Consider the following 18385-nt stretch of genomic DNA (forward strand, 5'->3'; position numbering starts at 1 on the left):
GGCGTCCCGCCGAGGGCGGCCACAACCTCAAGTGTGAGAGGCGACAAGTCGCGATGACGGTGACAGGTGGCAGTGGGGGTGAAATCGGCAAAGGGTTCCTTCTAAGGAGAAAGGTCACCATCCTGCGGACCTTGTGTGTCCTAGTCTCTCCCTAGGGATTCCAGGGCCCCTGGGTCTTTCATAAAGACGGACCTTGAAAACCCCTGTTTGTGGGGGGCGGGGTCTGTCCCTGCTCCGGTGGAGATGTCACAGCTCCCATCTTCAGTCCCTCACTCCTAGAAGTGCCGAGCCCGTTCACTCCTCCCCCGACGACATACATCCCTTCAGTCACCTAGTCTTGGGGTGAGTATGAGGGAGGGGCAGAAGTTCAAGTTTTAAGGGTGGAAAGACAGTCTACAGCTCAGCTTGTGAGATAGAGGACTCGGGAGACGAGACTGGGAACCAAAGATTGTAGCGGAAGGACTCCCTTGATTCTGAGCTTAGGGGAGGTGGCAAGGTACTTGTGTGGGTTTCTTTGTTTAGTTTTGGTTTTTCGAGACAGACTATTCTGTGATTCCCTGGCTGACCTAGAACTTGCTCTGTAGGCCAGGCTGGCCTCCAACTCACAGAAATACACCTGCCTCTGCCTCCCTAGTGCTGGGATGAAGGGCGTGTGCCCGCTGTGTGGGCTCGGGGTGGGGAGGGTATTAGCAGTGTTTTACAGTCTTGGCTTCACTGAGACTCTTCCCTGGATTTTGCACTGGATAGGTTGGGAGGTAGGGGGCGGAGCAAAAAGTAATCTTAGAAGTCCAGAAAGGGGAGATTGGTCTCTAGTGACTTGGTCTTGGGAATAGGGGAGAGGACAGCGGGAGAGGATGCCAGGGATGCCAGAGGGTGTCCTGGGGGGGGGGGGGGGGAGGATGAGAGGTGGACCAAAATTGAGAAGAGTCTCAAGAAGTTGGCAGACATCCATCCTGGATCCCCTCAACTCAGTTTTGATTCTGTTCCCCCTGGATGTTCTGCAACACAAGCTCCATCCAGTCTATGGTCAAAGGGTGGTGATTCTCTACTGACCAACTCCTCTCCCCATGTCCTGGGGAATGTAGCAGGCTTTTTCATGATTCTCCCAAACCATGACATGGAGACTTAATATTAGTTATGATGTTTGACTGTATCTCATGGCCTGTCCCACTAGCTCTTATAACTTCACCTGCTTCTCGTCATCCACATTTTGCCTCAGAGCTTTTTACCCTTTTTTCATTCTGTATGCTTCCTCCGTGTCTGTCTGTCTGGTGGCTGACTGGCTGAACCCAGGAATCTCCCTCTCTTTCTCCCTCGTTCTCTCTTCTTCCCCAAACCTAGATTTTTTTCCTCCTATTTATTCTCTCTGGCTGCCAGCCCCGCCTATCCCTCCTCTTCCTAGCTATTGGCCATTCAGCTTTTTATTAGACCAATCAGGTGCCTTAGGTAGACAAAGTGAAACAGCAACACATCTTTTCATAATTAAACAAATGCAGCATAAATAAATGTAACACATCTTTAAATATTCCACAACAGGGGAGGTCTTGGGAGCTACCCAAGTTTCCCAGCCACATAGTTTCAAACTGTTGCCTGCTCTCTATCCCGGCCTCCAACCCCCTAGTCTTCTCTCTGTTTCCTCCTCCTTATCCCCCTTTCTGACCTCTGGGGGGCGGGACAAGACCAAAGGCTGGTTTATTTAGTAACTGGATGCCATGCTTGGCTCTGTAAAGAGCAGAAAGTCAGGGTGGAGGTGAGGTGTGACAGAGGATTGTGATTTAGGCTTTTGTGACAGTCATATTTCCATCCTCTAATGCATGCCCAAACCCTGGGCCAGTCTGCCACCCTGTCTCTAACTGTCCCCTCACAGCGAGTCACTGCTTCTATCTGTCACATGCCAGAATTAGGAGTGCGCAGTCGGTAGTAGGTGCCTCTTTCTATTTTCTGCATCAGAGTCTTGAAGGTTCCAGAGAATGGGAGCTCCAGAGTCTGGGGCGGGTGAGGACTCACTCCTGGGTCTGCAGGACAGGCCTCACGTCTGCGACTCTACAATGATGCAGATCAACTGCTGTCAGGATGGGGGTTAGATTGGGATGGAGAATCCAGAGATAGAGGAACCCAAGACCCAGAGAGAGAGGACGACAGAGCTTCAGAAAGCGAAACAGACAGAAATCCAGAGAGAGGTAGAGGGGCAGAGTCCGGGGTTGAGGGGCGGCGCAGAGACTCAGAGGGGAGGAGATAGAGACTTAAAGAGGGAGGGACAAAGAGCTAGAGAAAGGGACTGGCATCAGAGGAGGGAGACAAAGACCCAAAGAGAAAGGATGAGACTCACACACAGAGAGACACTTAGAAAAGAGGAACCAGATTCCCAGAGTGGTAGGGACGGGTGGGCGAACACTCAGAGACAACGGAGACACTTAAGCGGGAACGGGGCTTGGGATGGGAATACGAACCCGCGTAGCGCCTGCAGAGGGAGGCGACGAGCCAGCGACCGCCGCAACCCCTGACCCGCCCTCTTCGCTCTTGCTGGCGCCTCAGCCCCCGCCGCAGCCCCCGCCGCAGCCTCCGCCGCAGCCACTGCATTTGCGTACTGTCGGCCCCGTGCCTAGGACCGCCTAGGAGGCGGGGCCTACCAACTAGGAGGCGTGTTGTCTCTTGTCCGACTCCTCCCTTCTTCCTCCATAACCCCACCCTTCCCCATTGGCCCGCTTATTCCAGTGGTTGAGAAGCTGTAGCCCGCTCCAAGGGCTGCACTCCCCTCTGCATGTACTGGCGTCCACTCCTTTACTCATCTCTTTGCCCTCCTGCCCGCAACCTTTGTGGTTTAGGCCTCATTCTCTTTCCTCCACCAACTGGAAACTTTGCCCCTCCCCAAGGCCTCGTGGACCATCCCTTTGGGTCTCTGACACCGAGTCTTTCCATTCCTGGCCCAGACCCCCGTGTCCGGTGAGTGTCTTTCCCCTAAGAGATGTCTCATTTTCCGTCCTCCATCCCACCAGGCTGGTGGTTCCTGAAGCTCTAAATGCCCATTTTTAGTGCCCCACTTCTCCATCCACTTATCAGTCTCATCTTCCTTTGGACCATTGAAGATGTTCCCAACCTATTATAGGCCCAGCCCACTTGTCTGCGTCTCTTCCACCCATCGGACCCTCTTCCTAATGAAGTCCAAGTTTGCAGCCTCCAGCAGGAGCTGGCGATGCACGTCTGCCATCCCAGCTACCAGGATGAGGTTGAGGCAGAGTCAGGATAGCAAACCTAAAGCCTCCCTGGACTCTACAGCTTGCAGTTTCGGCCCCTCCCTAGCTTCCATTCAGAAGTTCCCAGGCCTCTCCTTCCACCCCTTCCCACTATCCCTGTCCCCGTCAGCCTTTCAATCAGGTTCCGTCTCCACCTCCAGTTCTGGTTCCGCCCCTTCCCCGCCCCCAAGTGAGACTCTTCCCCTCATTCTTCCGTCCCAATAAGGACTGTTATTGATTTCTTGGGCTTCCAATCACTGTTAACCTAACTAAACCCTTCCCTGTTCATCTGCTTTTCCAATACAGGTAGGAGAGTGACCAGTTTGGTTTCTTTGTCAGCTTCTCCTGTGGTTACTCCCTTTTTATAAACAGCCTATCAGATTTTTTTTTTTGAGGTAGTTTCATGTAACCCAGGCTGGCCTCTACCTCACCTGTAGCATGATCTTCAACTCCTCATCCTCCTTCCAGCCCCCTCACCTCCCCCCCACCCGGCTCCACCGCACCTGTCTCTTTCTCATACCTGGCTCCTAGGTCTCCATTTTCGCTGTACTGCTGAGTTAGGCATTTTTAGGGTTCCCTTGACGCCCCGCCCTCTTCTAGGTAAGACCCAATCCCTGAGCCTTCTCGGCAACCCCACCTACTCTAACTAGGCTTGGTCGGAGTCCGGCTAGCCGTGGCCCCGCCCATCCCCGCAGCCCAATCAGCTCTTGTCCTCCCTCCACCTATCCAATAGCGCTCTCCTCATATAGTCATCGTCTCCTCTCACCCAATCAGCTTGGACTTTCCACCAGGGCCCCGCCCCTGCTATCCCGCCCCCATCCCCGCCTCCCTGTCCAATGCTGAGCTCAGTGTGCGTTTGGTGGTTCCGCGGGCGCCAGGGGGTCGGCGAGCAGCAGCTGCCACCGGCACCAACGCCACGGTCACCGGAGTCTCCGCCGCCGCCGCCGCCTCAGCAGTGCGCGCAGTTCGGCCCCGCCGCGTGCCCGGCGGGTGCCCCGCTTTCCCGTGGGTCCGGGGGCCGGCGCGCCGAGCCATGCCCCGGGCTGCCGGCGGTGGCCATGGGGCGGCACGGCGGCGGCGGCGGCGACAGCGGTAAGATCGTGATCAACGTGGGCGGCGTGCGCCATGAGACGTACCGCTCCACGTTGCGCACCCTGCCGGGGACCCGGCGGCTGGTCCGGGCTGAACCGATGCCCGAGATCGTGCCCAGGCGCGCTTTGACCTACGATCCGGGTAAAGACGAGTTCTTCGTTCGAAACCGCCACCCGGAGCGTCCTTCGCCTACCGTGGCTCAACTACTAACTACCTACTACCGCACCGGCACGCTGCACTGCCGGCCTACGTGTGCGGAGTCCGCTCTTTGGAAGGAGGAGCTAGGCTTCTGGGGCAAAAATCGACGAGACAGACGTGGAAGGCCTGCTGCTGGAATGACCTACCGCCAGCACCGCGACGCCGAGGAGGCACTTGACTCCTTCTGAAGCTCCCGACTAGGCCTCCGGGGCGCCGCCAACGCCGCCAACCGCCGGAGGCGCCCACGATGCAGGCGCTGGACGAACGAGGCGGGCGCAGGAGGGCGGGCGGGCTGGACGGAGCAGGCGGCGAGCTCAAGCGTCTGTGCTTCCAGGGACGCAGGCGGAGGCGCCGGGTGACCTGCCGGTGGCGCGGGGCGGGGGGCGCGGGCGGCACGTGGTGGCGGCGCTGGCAGCCCCGCGTGTGGCGCTTTTCGAGGACCCCTACTCGTCGCGGGCCGCGCAGGGTGAGCGCGGATCTCCGAGCACCCTTATCTATCCAACCCCTCTGCTCCCAGAGTACTCCATGCCAAGTCTTCCCCACCCCTCCCGTCTCCCCAGTCCTCTGGAAGCCTCTTCCCTGCAGCCGGAGTTCCCTACGCCCCCTTCAAACACACCCCCTCCCGAACCTTCAGTTTCTCCCGGGCCCTTCCAAACTCCACTCACCACACTCTAAGTCATCGTAGATCCTGAGAAATGGCTCCCTAACTGAAAATCTCCCGGACTTCCCTGGCAGTCTCAACCCTTTCCTTTTCCACACACCTCCTGAGACCTTCAGAATGTCTCAAGCCCTCAAAATGTCCTTAGCCAAAACTCAACTCCCCCGTTCCTTGAACACCCCGAAGTCCCTATTCCCCGCCTTCGTGTCGTCCTCCCGTGTCGTTGTCGTCCCCCTCTCCAACTCTCCTCATTCTCTGCCTGGGCCCAATTTCTAGATCTCTTTTTCCTCTCTAACTTTGGACCTCCTGGCTGTTTGTGATCTTCTGCTCCTAGCTCTCAAAGTTCTAGAAGATCCCGCCCCTGCAGAACCCCCAGGACCCCACTGAACCTCCAAACTGCTGGTTCCAGTCAGGACAGTTTCCCAACGACCTAGCTACAAAGCTGAGTCCGAGAGGCGTTGTGGTGGTGGGTGGTCCTTTGTAAAACTCTCCTCCCAGAGTCTTCCTTCACCCTCTTCATCAACCCCCTGCAAACGACTCGCCCCATAGAGCTCAGACTTCCGCAATCAGGACCCACTTTTCTGTCTCCAGAAGGGGCCCATGCTTTCCCCTCTCCTCTTAGCACCTCAGTTTGTGCCCTCCACTTCGAACTGCCCCACAGTTGGCGTTATATCCCCTCCCTCTAACCGCACACTGTCCTCTGCCTGTAGGATTCCTTCCCATTTCCATTCCTCCCTCGCCAGTTACTTTCTCATTCTGCCAAGTGACTTTCGGAAGTTTGAGTCCCCTCCAATCTAGAGACCTGACTCCTGCAACTCACCCCCAAGTCATCACTTCTCAGATGGTTTCCGTTCCCCCCCCCCCCCCACCCCCTCTTGGGATAGCTCAACCCGCTGGGTTCTCCTCTGTTTGCCTCCCCTGATGTAAACCCAGAACCCTAGAAACCCCTAGGTTCCCTCAACAATCTCTCGTGGAAAAGTTTGTTAGCTGCAGTAGATACCCTCTTGATAGCTCTGACTACAGCTTTTCCTTCTTCCTAAACTTCCTCCAGGTCGGGAGACCCTAGAGGAGGATGTGTGGGAATAGCCAGGGGAGTAAATTCAGGACAAAAGAGGGCACTAGCAAAAGTGGGAAACAGAGCCACTCCTCCCCTTTCCCCCTTCCCCCTCCTGCCACCTCGCCGCGTCCTGGGTCGAGAAGGACGCAGAGCCGCAGTGCCGCATTCGGGCTTGGGGGAGGGTGGGGAACCGGAGGCTTCGCATAAAGTTTTAGTCCCTGAGAAGCGCTGAATTGGCGACATTTGGGGTTGAGTGGGGAGGAAGGGGAAAGAAAGAGGGGCAGGAGGGACATGGCCCCAGATGCTCCTTCGCGCATCTCCACCCCTACTCGATGCCTTGGGGCGCCCTTCCTTCCTGTGACCCATTGAAGGGTGCTGAGACTGAGAGAAAGTCTTTGGGTGATGGCCAGGCTAGGGGTCCAGAATGGCTACGAAGGTCACGCATTTATTAATTGCACCGACTTATGATTTGTTTGTTTGTTTGTTTAAATATCCGCTGTGTGCTGGGTACTTTCCAACCTCCAGGTGGACCTTCTTGCAAATTGGGAGCGCAAACCACCTTCAAGCTCAGGGTCCAGCCCTCCCGGCTCTGCTTTGCTAACTAGAACCTCGGTACCCTCCCATGCCTTCTGCTTCGGAGTCACTTCAGGGGAAACCAACCCTGCACCTGTGACTGCAGTGGGTGCCCACCCTTCCTTGGACTCCTAGGAGGGAAGGGGTTAGGCAAATTATAGGCCCGGTGGCCTTTAACTGTGAAGCCAAAGCCTTAGGTACTGCGGCTGCGCGCGGCTCGCGGCGCTTCGGCTTGGAAGGAGTTAAGAAGGCCACCAGGCCACTGCGGCTGCGCACTGCGGCGGGGGAGCTGTCCGTGGTACTGGCCGCCGGGCGCCCTGCTCCGGGCCCGGCCGACCCGCCCCCACTGCAGTACCGCAGCCTGCTGGTTGGGGGCGGGGAGGCCCCGGGCATGCGCTCTGCAGAGACCTCAGGCCTCTTCTCTACTGCAGAGAAACCACGTGGGTGGTCTACACTACTGACCACTGTCCCAGCCAACCCTAAGGCCCAGGGCCTGCTTACCCTTCAGTTATTAAACTCTGACTGAAAGCCCAGGCCCCTGAATTCACCTCTCCATAACTATAATCCCTCCCCATACACAGGGCTTCCTGGTCCTCTTCCCACGTCAGATTTCCCCCACTTGGCCCCCTTCTCTGGCCTTTGCTTGAGGTTAAAAGTCCAGACCCCCAACCACATGCCTTTCTCCCACAGGGCCTTTCTCTTTCTGATCTTCCCCCATTATAAAACAGCCATCCCTCGGACCTTGACTAACCAACCCCCCTTCCTCACTATGTAGCAAGACTCTGGGTCTCTCCCTCTTTGACAAAGCATAAGCTACTCCACCTCCCAGTTATTGGACTTTGGCCCCTGAATTTATCCCCGCAGAACCACAACCCTCCCCATCCCCAAGGCTTCTTGGTCCTCTTCCCTCTCCTTAGCTTTAACCCAGCAAGGCCTTCCCTCTTCAGTTCCCCCGCACCCAGTCTTTCATCCCACCCCCGAACTACCCCAGCTCTCTCTGTTTTTAGCAGATCACTTGCAGTGGGGTCCTTAGAGCACAGCCATTCTCTGACCCCCGTATCCTTGCCCCAGCTAACTGATCCACTGTACCCCAGTAACAGCTCAGATCTCACTGTGTTCCAGGCACTCAGCCAAGCACTGCTTTTGGAAGCAAGCCCTCTGTACACTCACCAAATCTTCATAACAATTCCATTAAAAAACAAAATTCAGATCCAAAAAGCTTAACCCTTGTTCCAGTTTGACAAATTCAAATCCAGGCTTTTGAGAGGGGCCTAGTGGCAAGCAGACCTCATATCCGGATGACTCAGGAGGCAGGAGGACTACAAATTCTAGGCCGGCCTGGTTAAATTAGCGAGACCCTATCTCAAAATAAAAGTTAGAAAGAGGGCTAGGGATGTATCTTGGGGACAGAGTGCTTACCTAGCTTGCGTAAGGCTGTGGGTTGTACCCCGAGTGCCACAGAAATAAGATCCAGTGTCCCCATGTGCCCTTACCCTTCCCCAGGTCCAGGCTGAGTCCCAAACCTCTGAGACATGGGTAGTGTGGCTGTCCCTCTCAGGACCATCCCTGAATAGAATATTTGAACCCTTCTGGGGAAACCTGATATGGGAAGCACTCAGAAAGTGCTCTTTCCCTGGGTCAGCTGTGGCAAGCTTCTGCCCTGAGCTTCTCAGAACCATTACGTGGGGATACTTGGATTCTAATGGGATTTGGGCCCTGAGGTGAGGAATGGGAGGCCGCTAGAAGGGTCTTGAGACTCCGGTGATGCAAATGTATTGGTCACCCCATCCTCTCCCTCCCTCCTGCAGTATGTGGCCTTTGCCTCCCTGTTTTTCATCCTCATCTCCATCACCACCTTCTGCCTGGAGACACACGAGGGCTTCATCCACATCAGCAACAAGACGGTGACACAGGCCTCCCCGATCCCTGGGGCTCCCCCAGAAAACATCACCAATGTGGAGGTGGAGACAGAACCCTTCTTGACCTATGTGGAAGGCGTGTGTGTGGTCTGGTTCACCTTTGAGTTTCTCATGCGTGTCACCTTCTGCCCGGATAAAGTGGAGTTCCTCAAAAGCAGTCTGAACATCATCGACTGTGTGGCCATCTTGCCCTTCTACCTGGAGGTGGGCCTGTCAGGCCTCAGCTCCAAAGCTGCCAAGGACGTGCTGGGCTTCCTGCGTGTCGTCCGCTTTGTTCGCATCCTGCGCATCTTCAAGCTGACCCGCCATTTCGTGGGCTTGCGTGTGCTGGGCCACACACTCCGGGCCAGCACCAACGAGTTCTTGTTACTCATCATCTTCCTGGCCCTGGGGGTCCTCATCTTCGCCACCATGATCTACTACGCTGAGCGCATTGGTGCCGACCCTGATGACATCCTGGGCTCCAACCACACCTACTTCAAGAACATCCCCATCGGCTTCTGGTGGGCTGTGGTCACCATGACCACCCTGGGCTATGGAGACATGTACCCCAAGACGTGGTCTGGGATGCTGGTTGGGGCGCTGTGTGCCCTGGCTGGTGTGCTGACCATTGCCATGCCTGTGCCCGTCATTGTCAACAACTTCGGCATGTACTATTCACTGGCTATGGCCAAGCAGAAATTGCCAAAGAAGAAAAACAAACACATCCCCAGGCCTCCACAGCCTGGCTCACCCAACTACTGCAAGCCTGACCCCCCACCTCCACCCCCGCCACACTCCCACCACAGCAGCGGTGGCATCAGTCCACCACCGCCCATCACCCCTCCCTCCATGGGGGTGACTGTGGCTGGGGCCTACCCACCTGGACCCCACACACACCCCGGGCTGCTCAGGGGTGGTGCTGGGGGACTGGGCATCATGGGATTGCCTCCTCTCCCAGCCCCTGGTGAGCCCTGCCCACTGGCTCAGGAAGAGGTGATTGAAACCAACAGAGCAGGTGAGAATGGGGCCAGCACTGGGGGTGCAGGGAGGGGGGAGGTGGGCAGGTGAGGCTGGGGCCAGCACTGGGGGTGCAGGGAGGGGGGAAGGTGGGCAGGTGAGGCTGGGGCCAGCACTGGGGGTGCAGGGAGGGGGGAAGGTGGGCAGGTGAGAATGGGGCCAGCACTGGGGGTGCAGGGAGACCTGGGAGGAGGTGGGCAGGTGAGGCTGGGGCCAGCACTGGGGGTGCGGGGAGACCTGGGACCTGGGGGAAGGTGGGCAGGTGAGGCTGGGGCCAGCACTGGTGATGCGGGGAGACCTGGGGGAAGGTGGGCAGGTGAGGCTGGGGCCAGCACTGGGGGTGCGGGGAGACCTGTGGGAAGGTGGGCAGGTGAGGCTGGGGCCAGCACTGGGGGTGCGGGGAGACCTGTGGGAAGGTGGGCAGGTGAGGCTGGGGCCAGCACTGGGGGTGCGGGGAGACCTGGGAGGTGGGTGGGATTGCAGGTGCAAGGTGTCTCTTAGGTCCAGGCAGAGTGGGGTGGAAGGCAACAGCAGACAGGAAGGACAAATGGCTAGAAGGCTAGAGAGGAAGCAGGAAGGACCATAGAGACAGGCTCCATGTGCAGGAGTGTTTCTGAAGGTGTGTTTGTAGCCAGGCTGCTCTGAGAGGCCCGTGGGCAGACAGCATAGTGAGGCTGTTTGTAGACTTGGAAACCCAGGTATCTGGGGCATGCTTCCTATCCCTTAAAGGCACTTGGTACCTCCCATCTTGGAAAATAGAGGTAGCGGGATCAGGAGTTCAAGGCTAACCTGTGCTACATGTCCCTGTCTCAAATATCACCAGGGAAAAAAGTACAAAGAGAGAAAGGAAAGGAAGGAGCGAAGTTAGGACGGGAAAGTGGGTGGATGGGAAGGAGAGAGATAGTAGGGACTCAACACTGGGGAGCCCGAGACAGGAGGGTCAGCACATGTTCGAAGCTATCCTAGGCTACACACATCCAGAGACCCTGACTCAGGAAAACAAACAGAAAAAGGTTTTGAGTGACTTCCTGGGCCTCTGGTCCACTCCCATTCTTTGACAGTTTCCTAGGAAAAAGATGAGAGAGGGGAGAGAGAAAGAACAAAGAAAGAAGAATTCTTGTAACCCCAGTACTTAGGAAGATCAGGAGTTCAAGGCCGGTTGGAGCTACATGAGACTCTGTCTCAAAAAGAAAGGTGCGCAGTGTAAATAAAGCACAGGCGTCTCACATGACTCCCAGGAAAGCTAGGGACAAGCCTGCATACCAGGGCAGTGCATGACTATGTGACAGACTGTGCCGAGGCCAGAGCTGGGTGGGCAGCGTGGCTGGTCTGCCAAACATCACCATCATTTATGAGAGGGAGACAGTGGAGTGGGCAGTCAGCAGGACAGAGTTCAGGATCCACCTACATGCAACATAAGAGGGTTCTGTGGGCAGAACAGCCAGGGTGTGGAGCCGCAAGGCAGGGTCCCCAGAGTACCCCAGAGAATTCTTGCTACGGCAAGAGTCAGCCAGGCCTAGTTGATCACACCTGTTACCCCAGTATTTGGGGAGCTGAGGCAGAAGGATGAGGTGGGTTCAAAGCTAGCCTGGGCTATAGAGCAAGACTGTCTCAAAAGAGTTTTTAAATGAGTCAGGCCAGGAAGAGGGAGGAGCCAAGAGAACTGGTGGCTGTGTCTGATTGTGCGTTGTGTGTCCTGGGGACTCTGTTTCCTACAGGTGTGTGTTGTGTGTCCTGGGGGACTCTGTTTCTTGCAGGCAGTGACTTGGGTGTCCTGGAGGAAGGAGTTGAGCCCCCCCAGGCCTTAAGTAGGTCAAGAAAATGAGCTAGTCTGCCTGGCCCCCCAACTTGTTCCCTTAGCCACTGACCCAGTTTTCTACCCATTAAAAATAGCTCAAGTCAGAGCCTAGGGGACCCCCACCTCACCCTCCCTCACCTGTCACCTACCAGCCCTTCCCCACCCTGCCCTTTGCAGCACCCCACACTCATCCCTAAGCAACTACTTTGCAATCGGTGGCATCCTCCCTGTCCCCTCTCAACACCCAGCACCTTAATGTTGGTTGTGCCCAGCACCCACTTTTGTTTTGTCTTTTTTTGTTTGTTTGTTTGTTTGTTTTGTTTTGTTTTTTCTTGGGGCAATCTCACTATGCAGCCCAGACTGGCCTCAAACTCAGAACCCTCCTGCCTCAGCCTCCTGAGTGATGGGATGATAGGTGGGTACCACCATGCCGGATCCACAGTAACCACAGCGGCCCCAGCCACTCTCCCAGTACCAATTATGGACATTCCCATACTCACACAAGACCCAATCGCCACGTTGTAGCCCTCGCCTCTGCCCCTCAGTCAGCCACTGCCCGTACCCCTCCACCCCATTGTCTTCCCCGCCCTCCCGCCCTCCCGCCCCCAGGGTCACTCGGATCTCCATCCCTCCAGCGTCCTCCACTCTCAGCTCTCCCTTCAGTCTCTGTTCTGTCTGTGACCCCCTCACCTTGCAGTAGACCCCCGTCCCAATGGGGATCCCGCAGCCGCTGCACTGGCCCATGAGGACTGCCCTGCCATCGACCAGCCCGCCATGTCTCCAGAAGACAAGAGCCCGATCACCCCCGGAAGCCGGGGCCGCTACAGCCGGGATCGAGCCTGCTTTCTTGTCACTGACTACGCCCCCTCCCCTGATGGCTCCATCCGAAAAGGTGAGGTGCCCCCCAGGAGCTCCCCAGAGACCCTTCCTCTTCAGCCCAGGGGAGGGAGGAGAGGGGATGGGGTAGGTGCCAAACTTCCCTCTGTGTCCCCCTCAGCCCCAGACTACCTTCTTCCCTATCCTTCTCCCTCGCCGTGAACCCCAAGTTTCCTCACCTTTCTTATCTCATCTCCATCTCCCCCACCCACCCTGACTCTCCGGCCTGTTCCCTCAACCCCAGCCACTGGTGCTCCCCCACTGCCCCCCCCCATACTGGCACAAGCCAGGTCCCCCAAGCTTCTTGGCCGACCTCAACGCCAACGCAGCGGCCTGGATATCCCCCTAGTGGACGAGCCCCCTTCCCCCTAGGGTAAGTAGTTCCCCACCAATGTTCCCCCCACTCTCCTTCCTTCTGTACCTCCAGCTAACCTCTGAGAACAGCTCTCCCTGACCATGACCCTCCGCCATGGTGAGCAGCTGCACCCAGTTCCTGACACTGACCCCACCGTCACCCCAGGATGCACCTAGTCCTCACTAACACTTGAACTAACCCAGCCCCAGCTCCCACCTGTGACCTGTTCACCCCCATCCCCACCCCACTGCTGCCTCTACCCTCACCTGTCTGTACCCTCTCTGGGTGTTTCTATCAAGTCACCAGTGCAGGTTGGTGCCTGGACACTCCCGAGTGCAGGGTGGACTGAGCCAGGAGAGTTCTCCCTAATCTTAAGAGGAGAGACAGGGACACAAGAACTAGGAAAGCGGGGCTGCACTAGAGGCCAGACGAGAAGATGGGTAGAGCAGATCATGAGGCTGAAGCTTGTGAGAAGTTGGATGAGAGTCTAGCTGGAACCAGGTCTGCGAGATGAAAGCGTGAAGAGTTAGGCCAGTGGGCAATCAGGAGGGATAGGAAAAGCCAAGCATGGGAGTACACATCTGTAAATACAGCATTTTGATGTTGGGGCAGGGGGATTGTGAGATTGAAGGGTTAGAAAACAAGATCCTGCCCCCATCCCCAATTTCTTGTTTTAGCTACTACACTTTGGGGTGATTTGTTACACAGCAGAGGTGGCTGTTACATTGCCCCACCATGAGGTGGGAAGAACTTTCCTGGCAGGCTCAGGTTCTCTCTGAGGTACTCTCAGCCTTGGTATGCCCTCTCAGTGTGAACAGTGCTGTCTATCTGTGTTGTGGGTAGGCACCGGCACAGCCTTGGTGTGCCCTCTCAGTGTGAACAGTGTGGTTGTGGGCAGGCACCGGCACAGCTGACTTTGGGAAAGCTGTCTGAGAAAGTGACCTGAGACCTGAAAGGAGAGGCCAAGTGCCCAGCCCTAAGTGCTGAAAAGGTTGGAGAGGGGAGAGACTAGGTTTGAACCCTCTAAAGAGCTCTTGCCTAGAAGCCCCAGTGAGGGGCTGGGGCATGGCTCAGCAATGGAGTACTTGCTAACACATCTTATGTTCTTCTACTTCCCATACACACAGAAGGACGGTTGGTGTGGCTGAATGGGGAAAGGGTGCAAGGGCATCTGAAAGCTTAGTGCTGGGGGAGACCAGCTCTGTCTTATACATGAGAGAAGTTGCTTGAAGGTGTTGATCTACTACCTGCTCATTCTAGAAACAACACAGCACCTTCTTTAGAAATAGAAACACATGAAGAATCCTTGCTCTCGGCCTAAGGCTGTATGGAACCCCCATGTTCCAAAGACCTCCAGGGAGTGCCAACTGGGAGCAGACAGGTGTGAGAAGCTAGGCTTCAGGCTCCTAGCTCAGAGGGGTCTGTGTGCCTCCCACTTCCATGTCGTTCCTACACCCACCCATCACCTTCCATGCCCATCTCTTCACTCCCTCCTTCCTTCCTCCCATCTCACCCCACCCCCGCTTGAACCTAGACCTCTGTTCCTTACCCCTTTGTTGGAGGGTTCCTGGTGGGATGGAGGGCAAAGCAGAGTGTGTGGGAAATCCCGGGGGGTGGGTGAGGCCCTTGCTTTTCTTGCATATGATACCAAAATCCATTCACTGAACTCAAATGATGGCTGGAGCTGATGGGGCTGGCTGAGTTCTCTGCCCCAATATTTCCCTACTTGCCTGCCTCTCTGCCCCAATATTTTCTTTCCTTACTGGCCTGTCCATATTTACCCTCTGACCTTCTGACTCCCATACCCAGCCCCATTCCTTCCACCCTTGGCCCCCCCTTCCCAGCCACCCCGGAAGCTCCTGCCATATTTGATGTCTCTGGCTACCCCCATTTCACCGCTCCCATCACCCCCGGAAAACACCAGAAAGGAGAAAAACATCCAGGCGTTTCTCCGTCCCCCCAACAGTGAGCCTGTGTTGGGGAGCCCCCATCTGCCTCCCATTCCCCATCCTTGACTCTCTGTTTCTGTCCCCAGCTCTTGTCACCGCCTGAGACCTCGCGAGACCCTCGGGTTCCCCCTGTCCCTTCCCCCCAGGTTAGCAATTGGGAATGGTGGGAGGGGGTGTCCCTGAGACACCGGGCTTCTGTCCCCCACCCCAGGCACTCTCCTGCAGTTAGAATACACCTCCCAGCCTGGGATGCTTAGAAAAGCCATCCCAGTACCTGGTGCTAGCAGAGCAAAAAAACAAAACAAAACAACAACAACAAAAACCACCCACCCACATGGTCCTGATATAGGTTCTCATGAGCTGTGTGACCTTACTGCTTCCTTAACCAGCAGACTCCATCAATTTTAGAATCCTCCACCTCATCCTATGTGATGGACTCTTGAAAGATGTCCATGTTGAGTGGAATGGCTTCTGCCTTAGTCCAAGGCTACCTACCTACTGAATTTGAAGTCAGCCTAGGCTAAATAGTGAGTTTGAGACCAGTCTGGGCTACATAGTGAGATTGAGGCCAGCCTGGGCTACATAATTTGAGTTCAGTCTAAGATATACAGTATGCTCGATTAAAGCCAGCCTGGGCTACACAGTGAGCTCTTATTACATGGTCCCAGGGTATCTCCTCCCCCTCCCTGCACCAGGCCCCCAGCTCCCCCCTGCGCAGCCCCCTCCACCAGCTGCTGCCTCCACCCCAGCCCTTGCCGCCCACCATCCCACCTTGCCAACTGCTGCCTTTGGGCCTAAGACCAGGGGACCGTGGGGAGGGGGAGAAGAAGGGTGGGCAGGTTGGGTGGGGCGGCTTAGTGGGCACCACCCACCTCCTAATCCTTTCTCTCCCCTTCCCTGTGTCTGCACCTTTCTTGTGGATGCTGACTGACTGCGATTTCTTCACCTCTCTCTCCATCTCCTCGGCCCACCCATCCCGCTTATGGGTGTTTCTCCCCTCTCCACCCCTCCTCTCTCTGCCTCTGTGTCCCTGTTTGGGGTCTCTGTGTACCCTCACCCTGGCTCCTATCCCCACGCACCCTCCCACCCTTGTCTCTGCTCCTTCCCCAGGTTACGAGAAGTCCCGCAGCCTGAGCAGCATTGTGGGCCTGAGCGGGGTATCCCTGCGCCTGGCGCCCCTCGCCACTCCCCCAGGCTCGCCCCGGGCCACGCGCCGAGCTCCCCCGACCCTGCCCTCCATCCTCTAGTGCTCCCTCTCCCGTGAGGGGACTGGGGGTGATGGGAAGGTCGAAAGGAGCTGGGAGTGGGGGCGGGGAAAGGGTTCTTTTAAAAAAAATAGTCATTAATAATATGCAAAAGAGGTAATGATGCCAGCAGACACCTTCGGGCCTCTCCCCACATACTAGAGCCTCCAGGATAGAGGGGGTGGGGCCGGAGTCTGTTCTCCCCCTACTCTCTTCCCCCCCCCCCCCAAAAAAAAGCAAACCTCAGGTTGTCATGAGCCATAGGACACCCCTCCCATCGACTCCTGTAAATAACTAAAAGCTGATTCCATCTTGGGGCACCCACTCCAGTTTGCATGCCTCCCAGACCCCCTCTTCAGCAATAAGCCCATCAGGAGCTGCTTGCAGTGAGTTGGAGGGGAGGCCGCCAGGAGCTTTGGGGTCGGGACTGGCATTTTAGGGGTTTTCCTGCTCATCCCCCAAAATGGTGACCCACCCATCACTAATTGATTCAGGAAAAACAAACAAAAACCCTCTAGGAACATGAAGGGAAAAGAAAGCAGGTTGATCAGCCGCAGCCTTCAGGAGCTCCGCTGGGGGTGGGGGGTTCTGCCAGCAGCTCCCGGGCTTGGATGACTCCAGCTGGTGCATTCCACCCACGCCCGCCTCCAGGGATCTGCTCCCTCTATTCACTGCATGGACTTAGCCCTCCGGGCCCACAACCCTCCACCCTACCCTGTCTCAACTCTATCTCAAAACATGAGACTAGCACCCTAGACTTCCGGAGATTGACCCTGGCACCGTGCACTCCCATCCCTGAGCACTCCAGCGCCCCACACTTCCTACTTCCATCACTCCCAGACCCATCCACCACGGGCCTGGCCTGCACTGCAGTGTTCTTCCACCCTCCCAGACCCTTTCCTTGTATCCCAGCTCACTTCCAGCCTCTGGGACCTGGCAGTCCTCATGACCCAGACATTGCTCAGATAAACCCATATCCACTCAAGCTTCCCCAGAACCCAGACAGCCTCAGCCCCCTGACATCACAAGCCTCTGTCCCAGGTACCTCTTCCTGGATGGGCTCTGCCTGTCAGATTCCAGGGAGCTCCCACCCCACCCAGCATCTCTGTCTAGGCAGTACCCTCCTCAAAACCCGTCCCACCGAGATGGTGCCAAAACACAGTTTCCCAGAGTGTGGGACTCCTGTTTCCTCTTCGTGTGCTGTAGTTTACAGAGCGCACAAACCACCAGGTGTTTAAAACGTGTATGCTCCCGGCACAGCATACCTGGCTGGTGATACTAGCAGCGCAGGAGCTGGGTGTGACGTGTGACTCCGAGCAAGTCAAGGACAGTCAAGCACACAGCTTGCCTAACGTGCTACGGTCTGGGGTTCAATCTCCGGCAACCACTCTTCCCCTAAAACAGCCCCAAAGTGATCACAGAAGCTGTGGCCCGCGTAGTAGGAAGAGGACATGCTCGGCTAGGACCTCAGCCTGCGCTTCCCCGCGTTCCTTGCCCAACACGTGCCACGTTCGCGGTGGAAAACTTTCTCAAATCCCATCTTGGCTCCAGTATGCTACCTCCCCCCAAGCCCAGAGACCACACTGGTCCCAGAATCCTAAACAAACTCCCCTTTGGAGCAGGGTGGTCGGCAGAATTAGCAATCTCTCCCTTGTTCCCACAGCCTCAGGGAACCCTCCCTCGGTCACCACAGTGTCAGTGGGAGTGTCCTTGGACCCAATTCTTGATGCAACGATTCCTATGCAAGGGGCGTTTTGAGTCCCCCCGCCCGCCCCCAGCCTTCCCTTGGGATTTTAACCCTGGTGAGACGGGTTGAGGGGTAGGGTGGGATCTGGTAGGGACAGGGCAAAGGGCTAGGGGACTCCAGACACTTGGGTATGGGGTGAGGACTCCTAATATTGCCAAAGGGTTCGACTTCTTTAAACAGCCCCTACTATCCTCCCGTCCCTCAAAAGAGACTAATGGGGCGGGGAAAGGGGGTAAGAGTCCTTTTTGGAGGGTACCAGACACTTCTCACTGTCTCCCCCTGCTCTCCGGTTTCCCACACGTATCCAGCTTTTTAGTTAAGCTTTTAAAGAAAAGAAAGCTACTATCACTATAAATGTCTACAAAACGTGATTTCCGCCCCCTTCATATCTCCCAATTTACCAAACTACGGGGTTCCGGGAGGGAGAGCCAGGTCCTGGTCTCCCTTTTCCCCACGGCCGCCAGGGTGCCTGCAACTGCACGCATGCGCTGCATGACGCGCCCACCCCCACACGCATGCGTTGCGCACCCCTCCTGCGCGGGTGGGGGGGGGGGACGACGCTCGGACTTGGGGCTGGGGGCGGGACGACGGGGAGGAATGATTGGCAGGGGCAAGGGGGTCTTCCTGAGCTCAGCAGCTCCCCTCCTTCCCCACACACTCACAGCAATAAGTTTCTCTACTTCTAGT

At 56.5% G+C, this 18385-nt stretch overlaps 1 protein-coding gene and 1 long non-coding RNA gene across 2 annotated transcripts; one reads left to right on the forward strand and one right to left on the reverse strand.

Annotated features, from left to right (window-relative positions):
* Nucleotides 1–1502: 1502 nt before the first annotated feature.
* Nucleotides 1503–3811, reverse strand: LOC119802896. The gene is made up of 2 exons (XR_005283513.1): nt 3754–3811; nt 1503–2043 (listed from the first exon to the last, which is right to left on the reverse strand). It is a non-coding gene; the product is annotated as an uncharacterized LOC119802896 (long non-coding RNA).
* Nucleotides 3812–6840: 3029 nt separating this feature from the next.
* Nucleotides 6841–18069, forward strand: Kcnc3 (potassium voltage-gated channel subfamily C member 3). The gene is made up of 4 exons (XM_042056062.1): nt 6841–6916; nt 8620–9727; nt 12225–12776; nt 14019–18069. The coding sequence occupies exons 2-3, from the start codon at nt 8842–8844 to the stop codon at nt 12563–12565; spliced, it is 1227 nt and encodes a 408-aa protein (XP_041911996.1). The 5' UTR covers nt 6841–6916; nt 8620–8841; the 3' UTR covers nt 12566–12776; nt 14019–18069.
* Nucleotides 18070–18385: the final 316 nt, after the last annotated feature.

This window comes from Arvicola amphibius, chromosome 12 (assembly GCF_903992535.2).
Source record: "Arvicola amphibius chromosome 12, mArvAmp1.2, whole genome shotgun sequence".
NCBI lineage: Eukaryota > Metazoa > Chordata > Mammalia > Rodentia > Cricetidae > Arvicola > Arvicola amphibius.

Bases quoted from the DNA above. Each gene is read 5' to 3' on its own strand.
- Kcnc3 (XM_042056062.1), top strand. From the start codon at position 8,842: ATGCGTGTCACCTTCTGCCCGGATAAAGTGGAGTTCCTCAAAAGCAGT. The intron at 9,728-12,224 runs GTGAGAATGGGG...CTCACCTTGCAG, and splicing joins GATTGAAACCAACAGAGCAG to TAGACCCCCGTCCCAATGGG.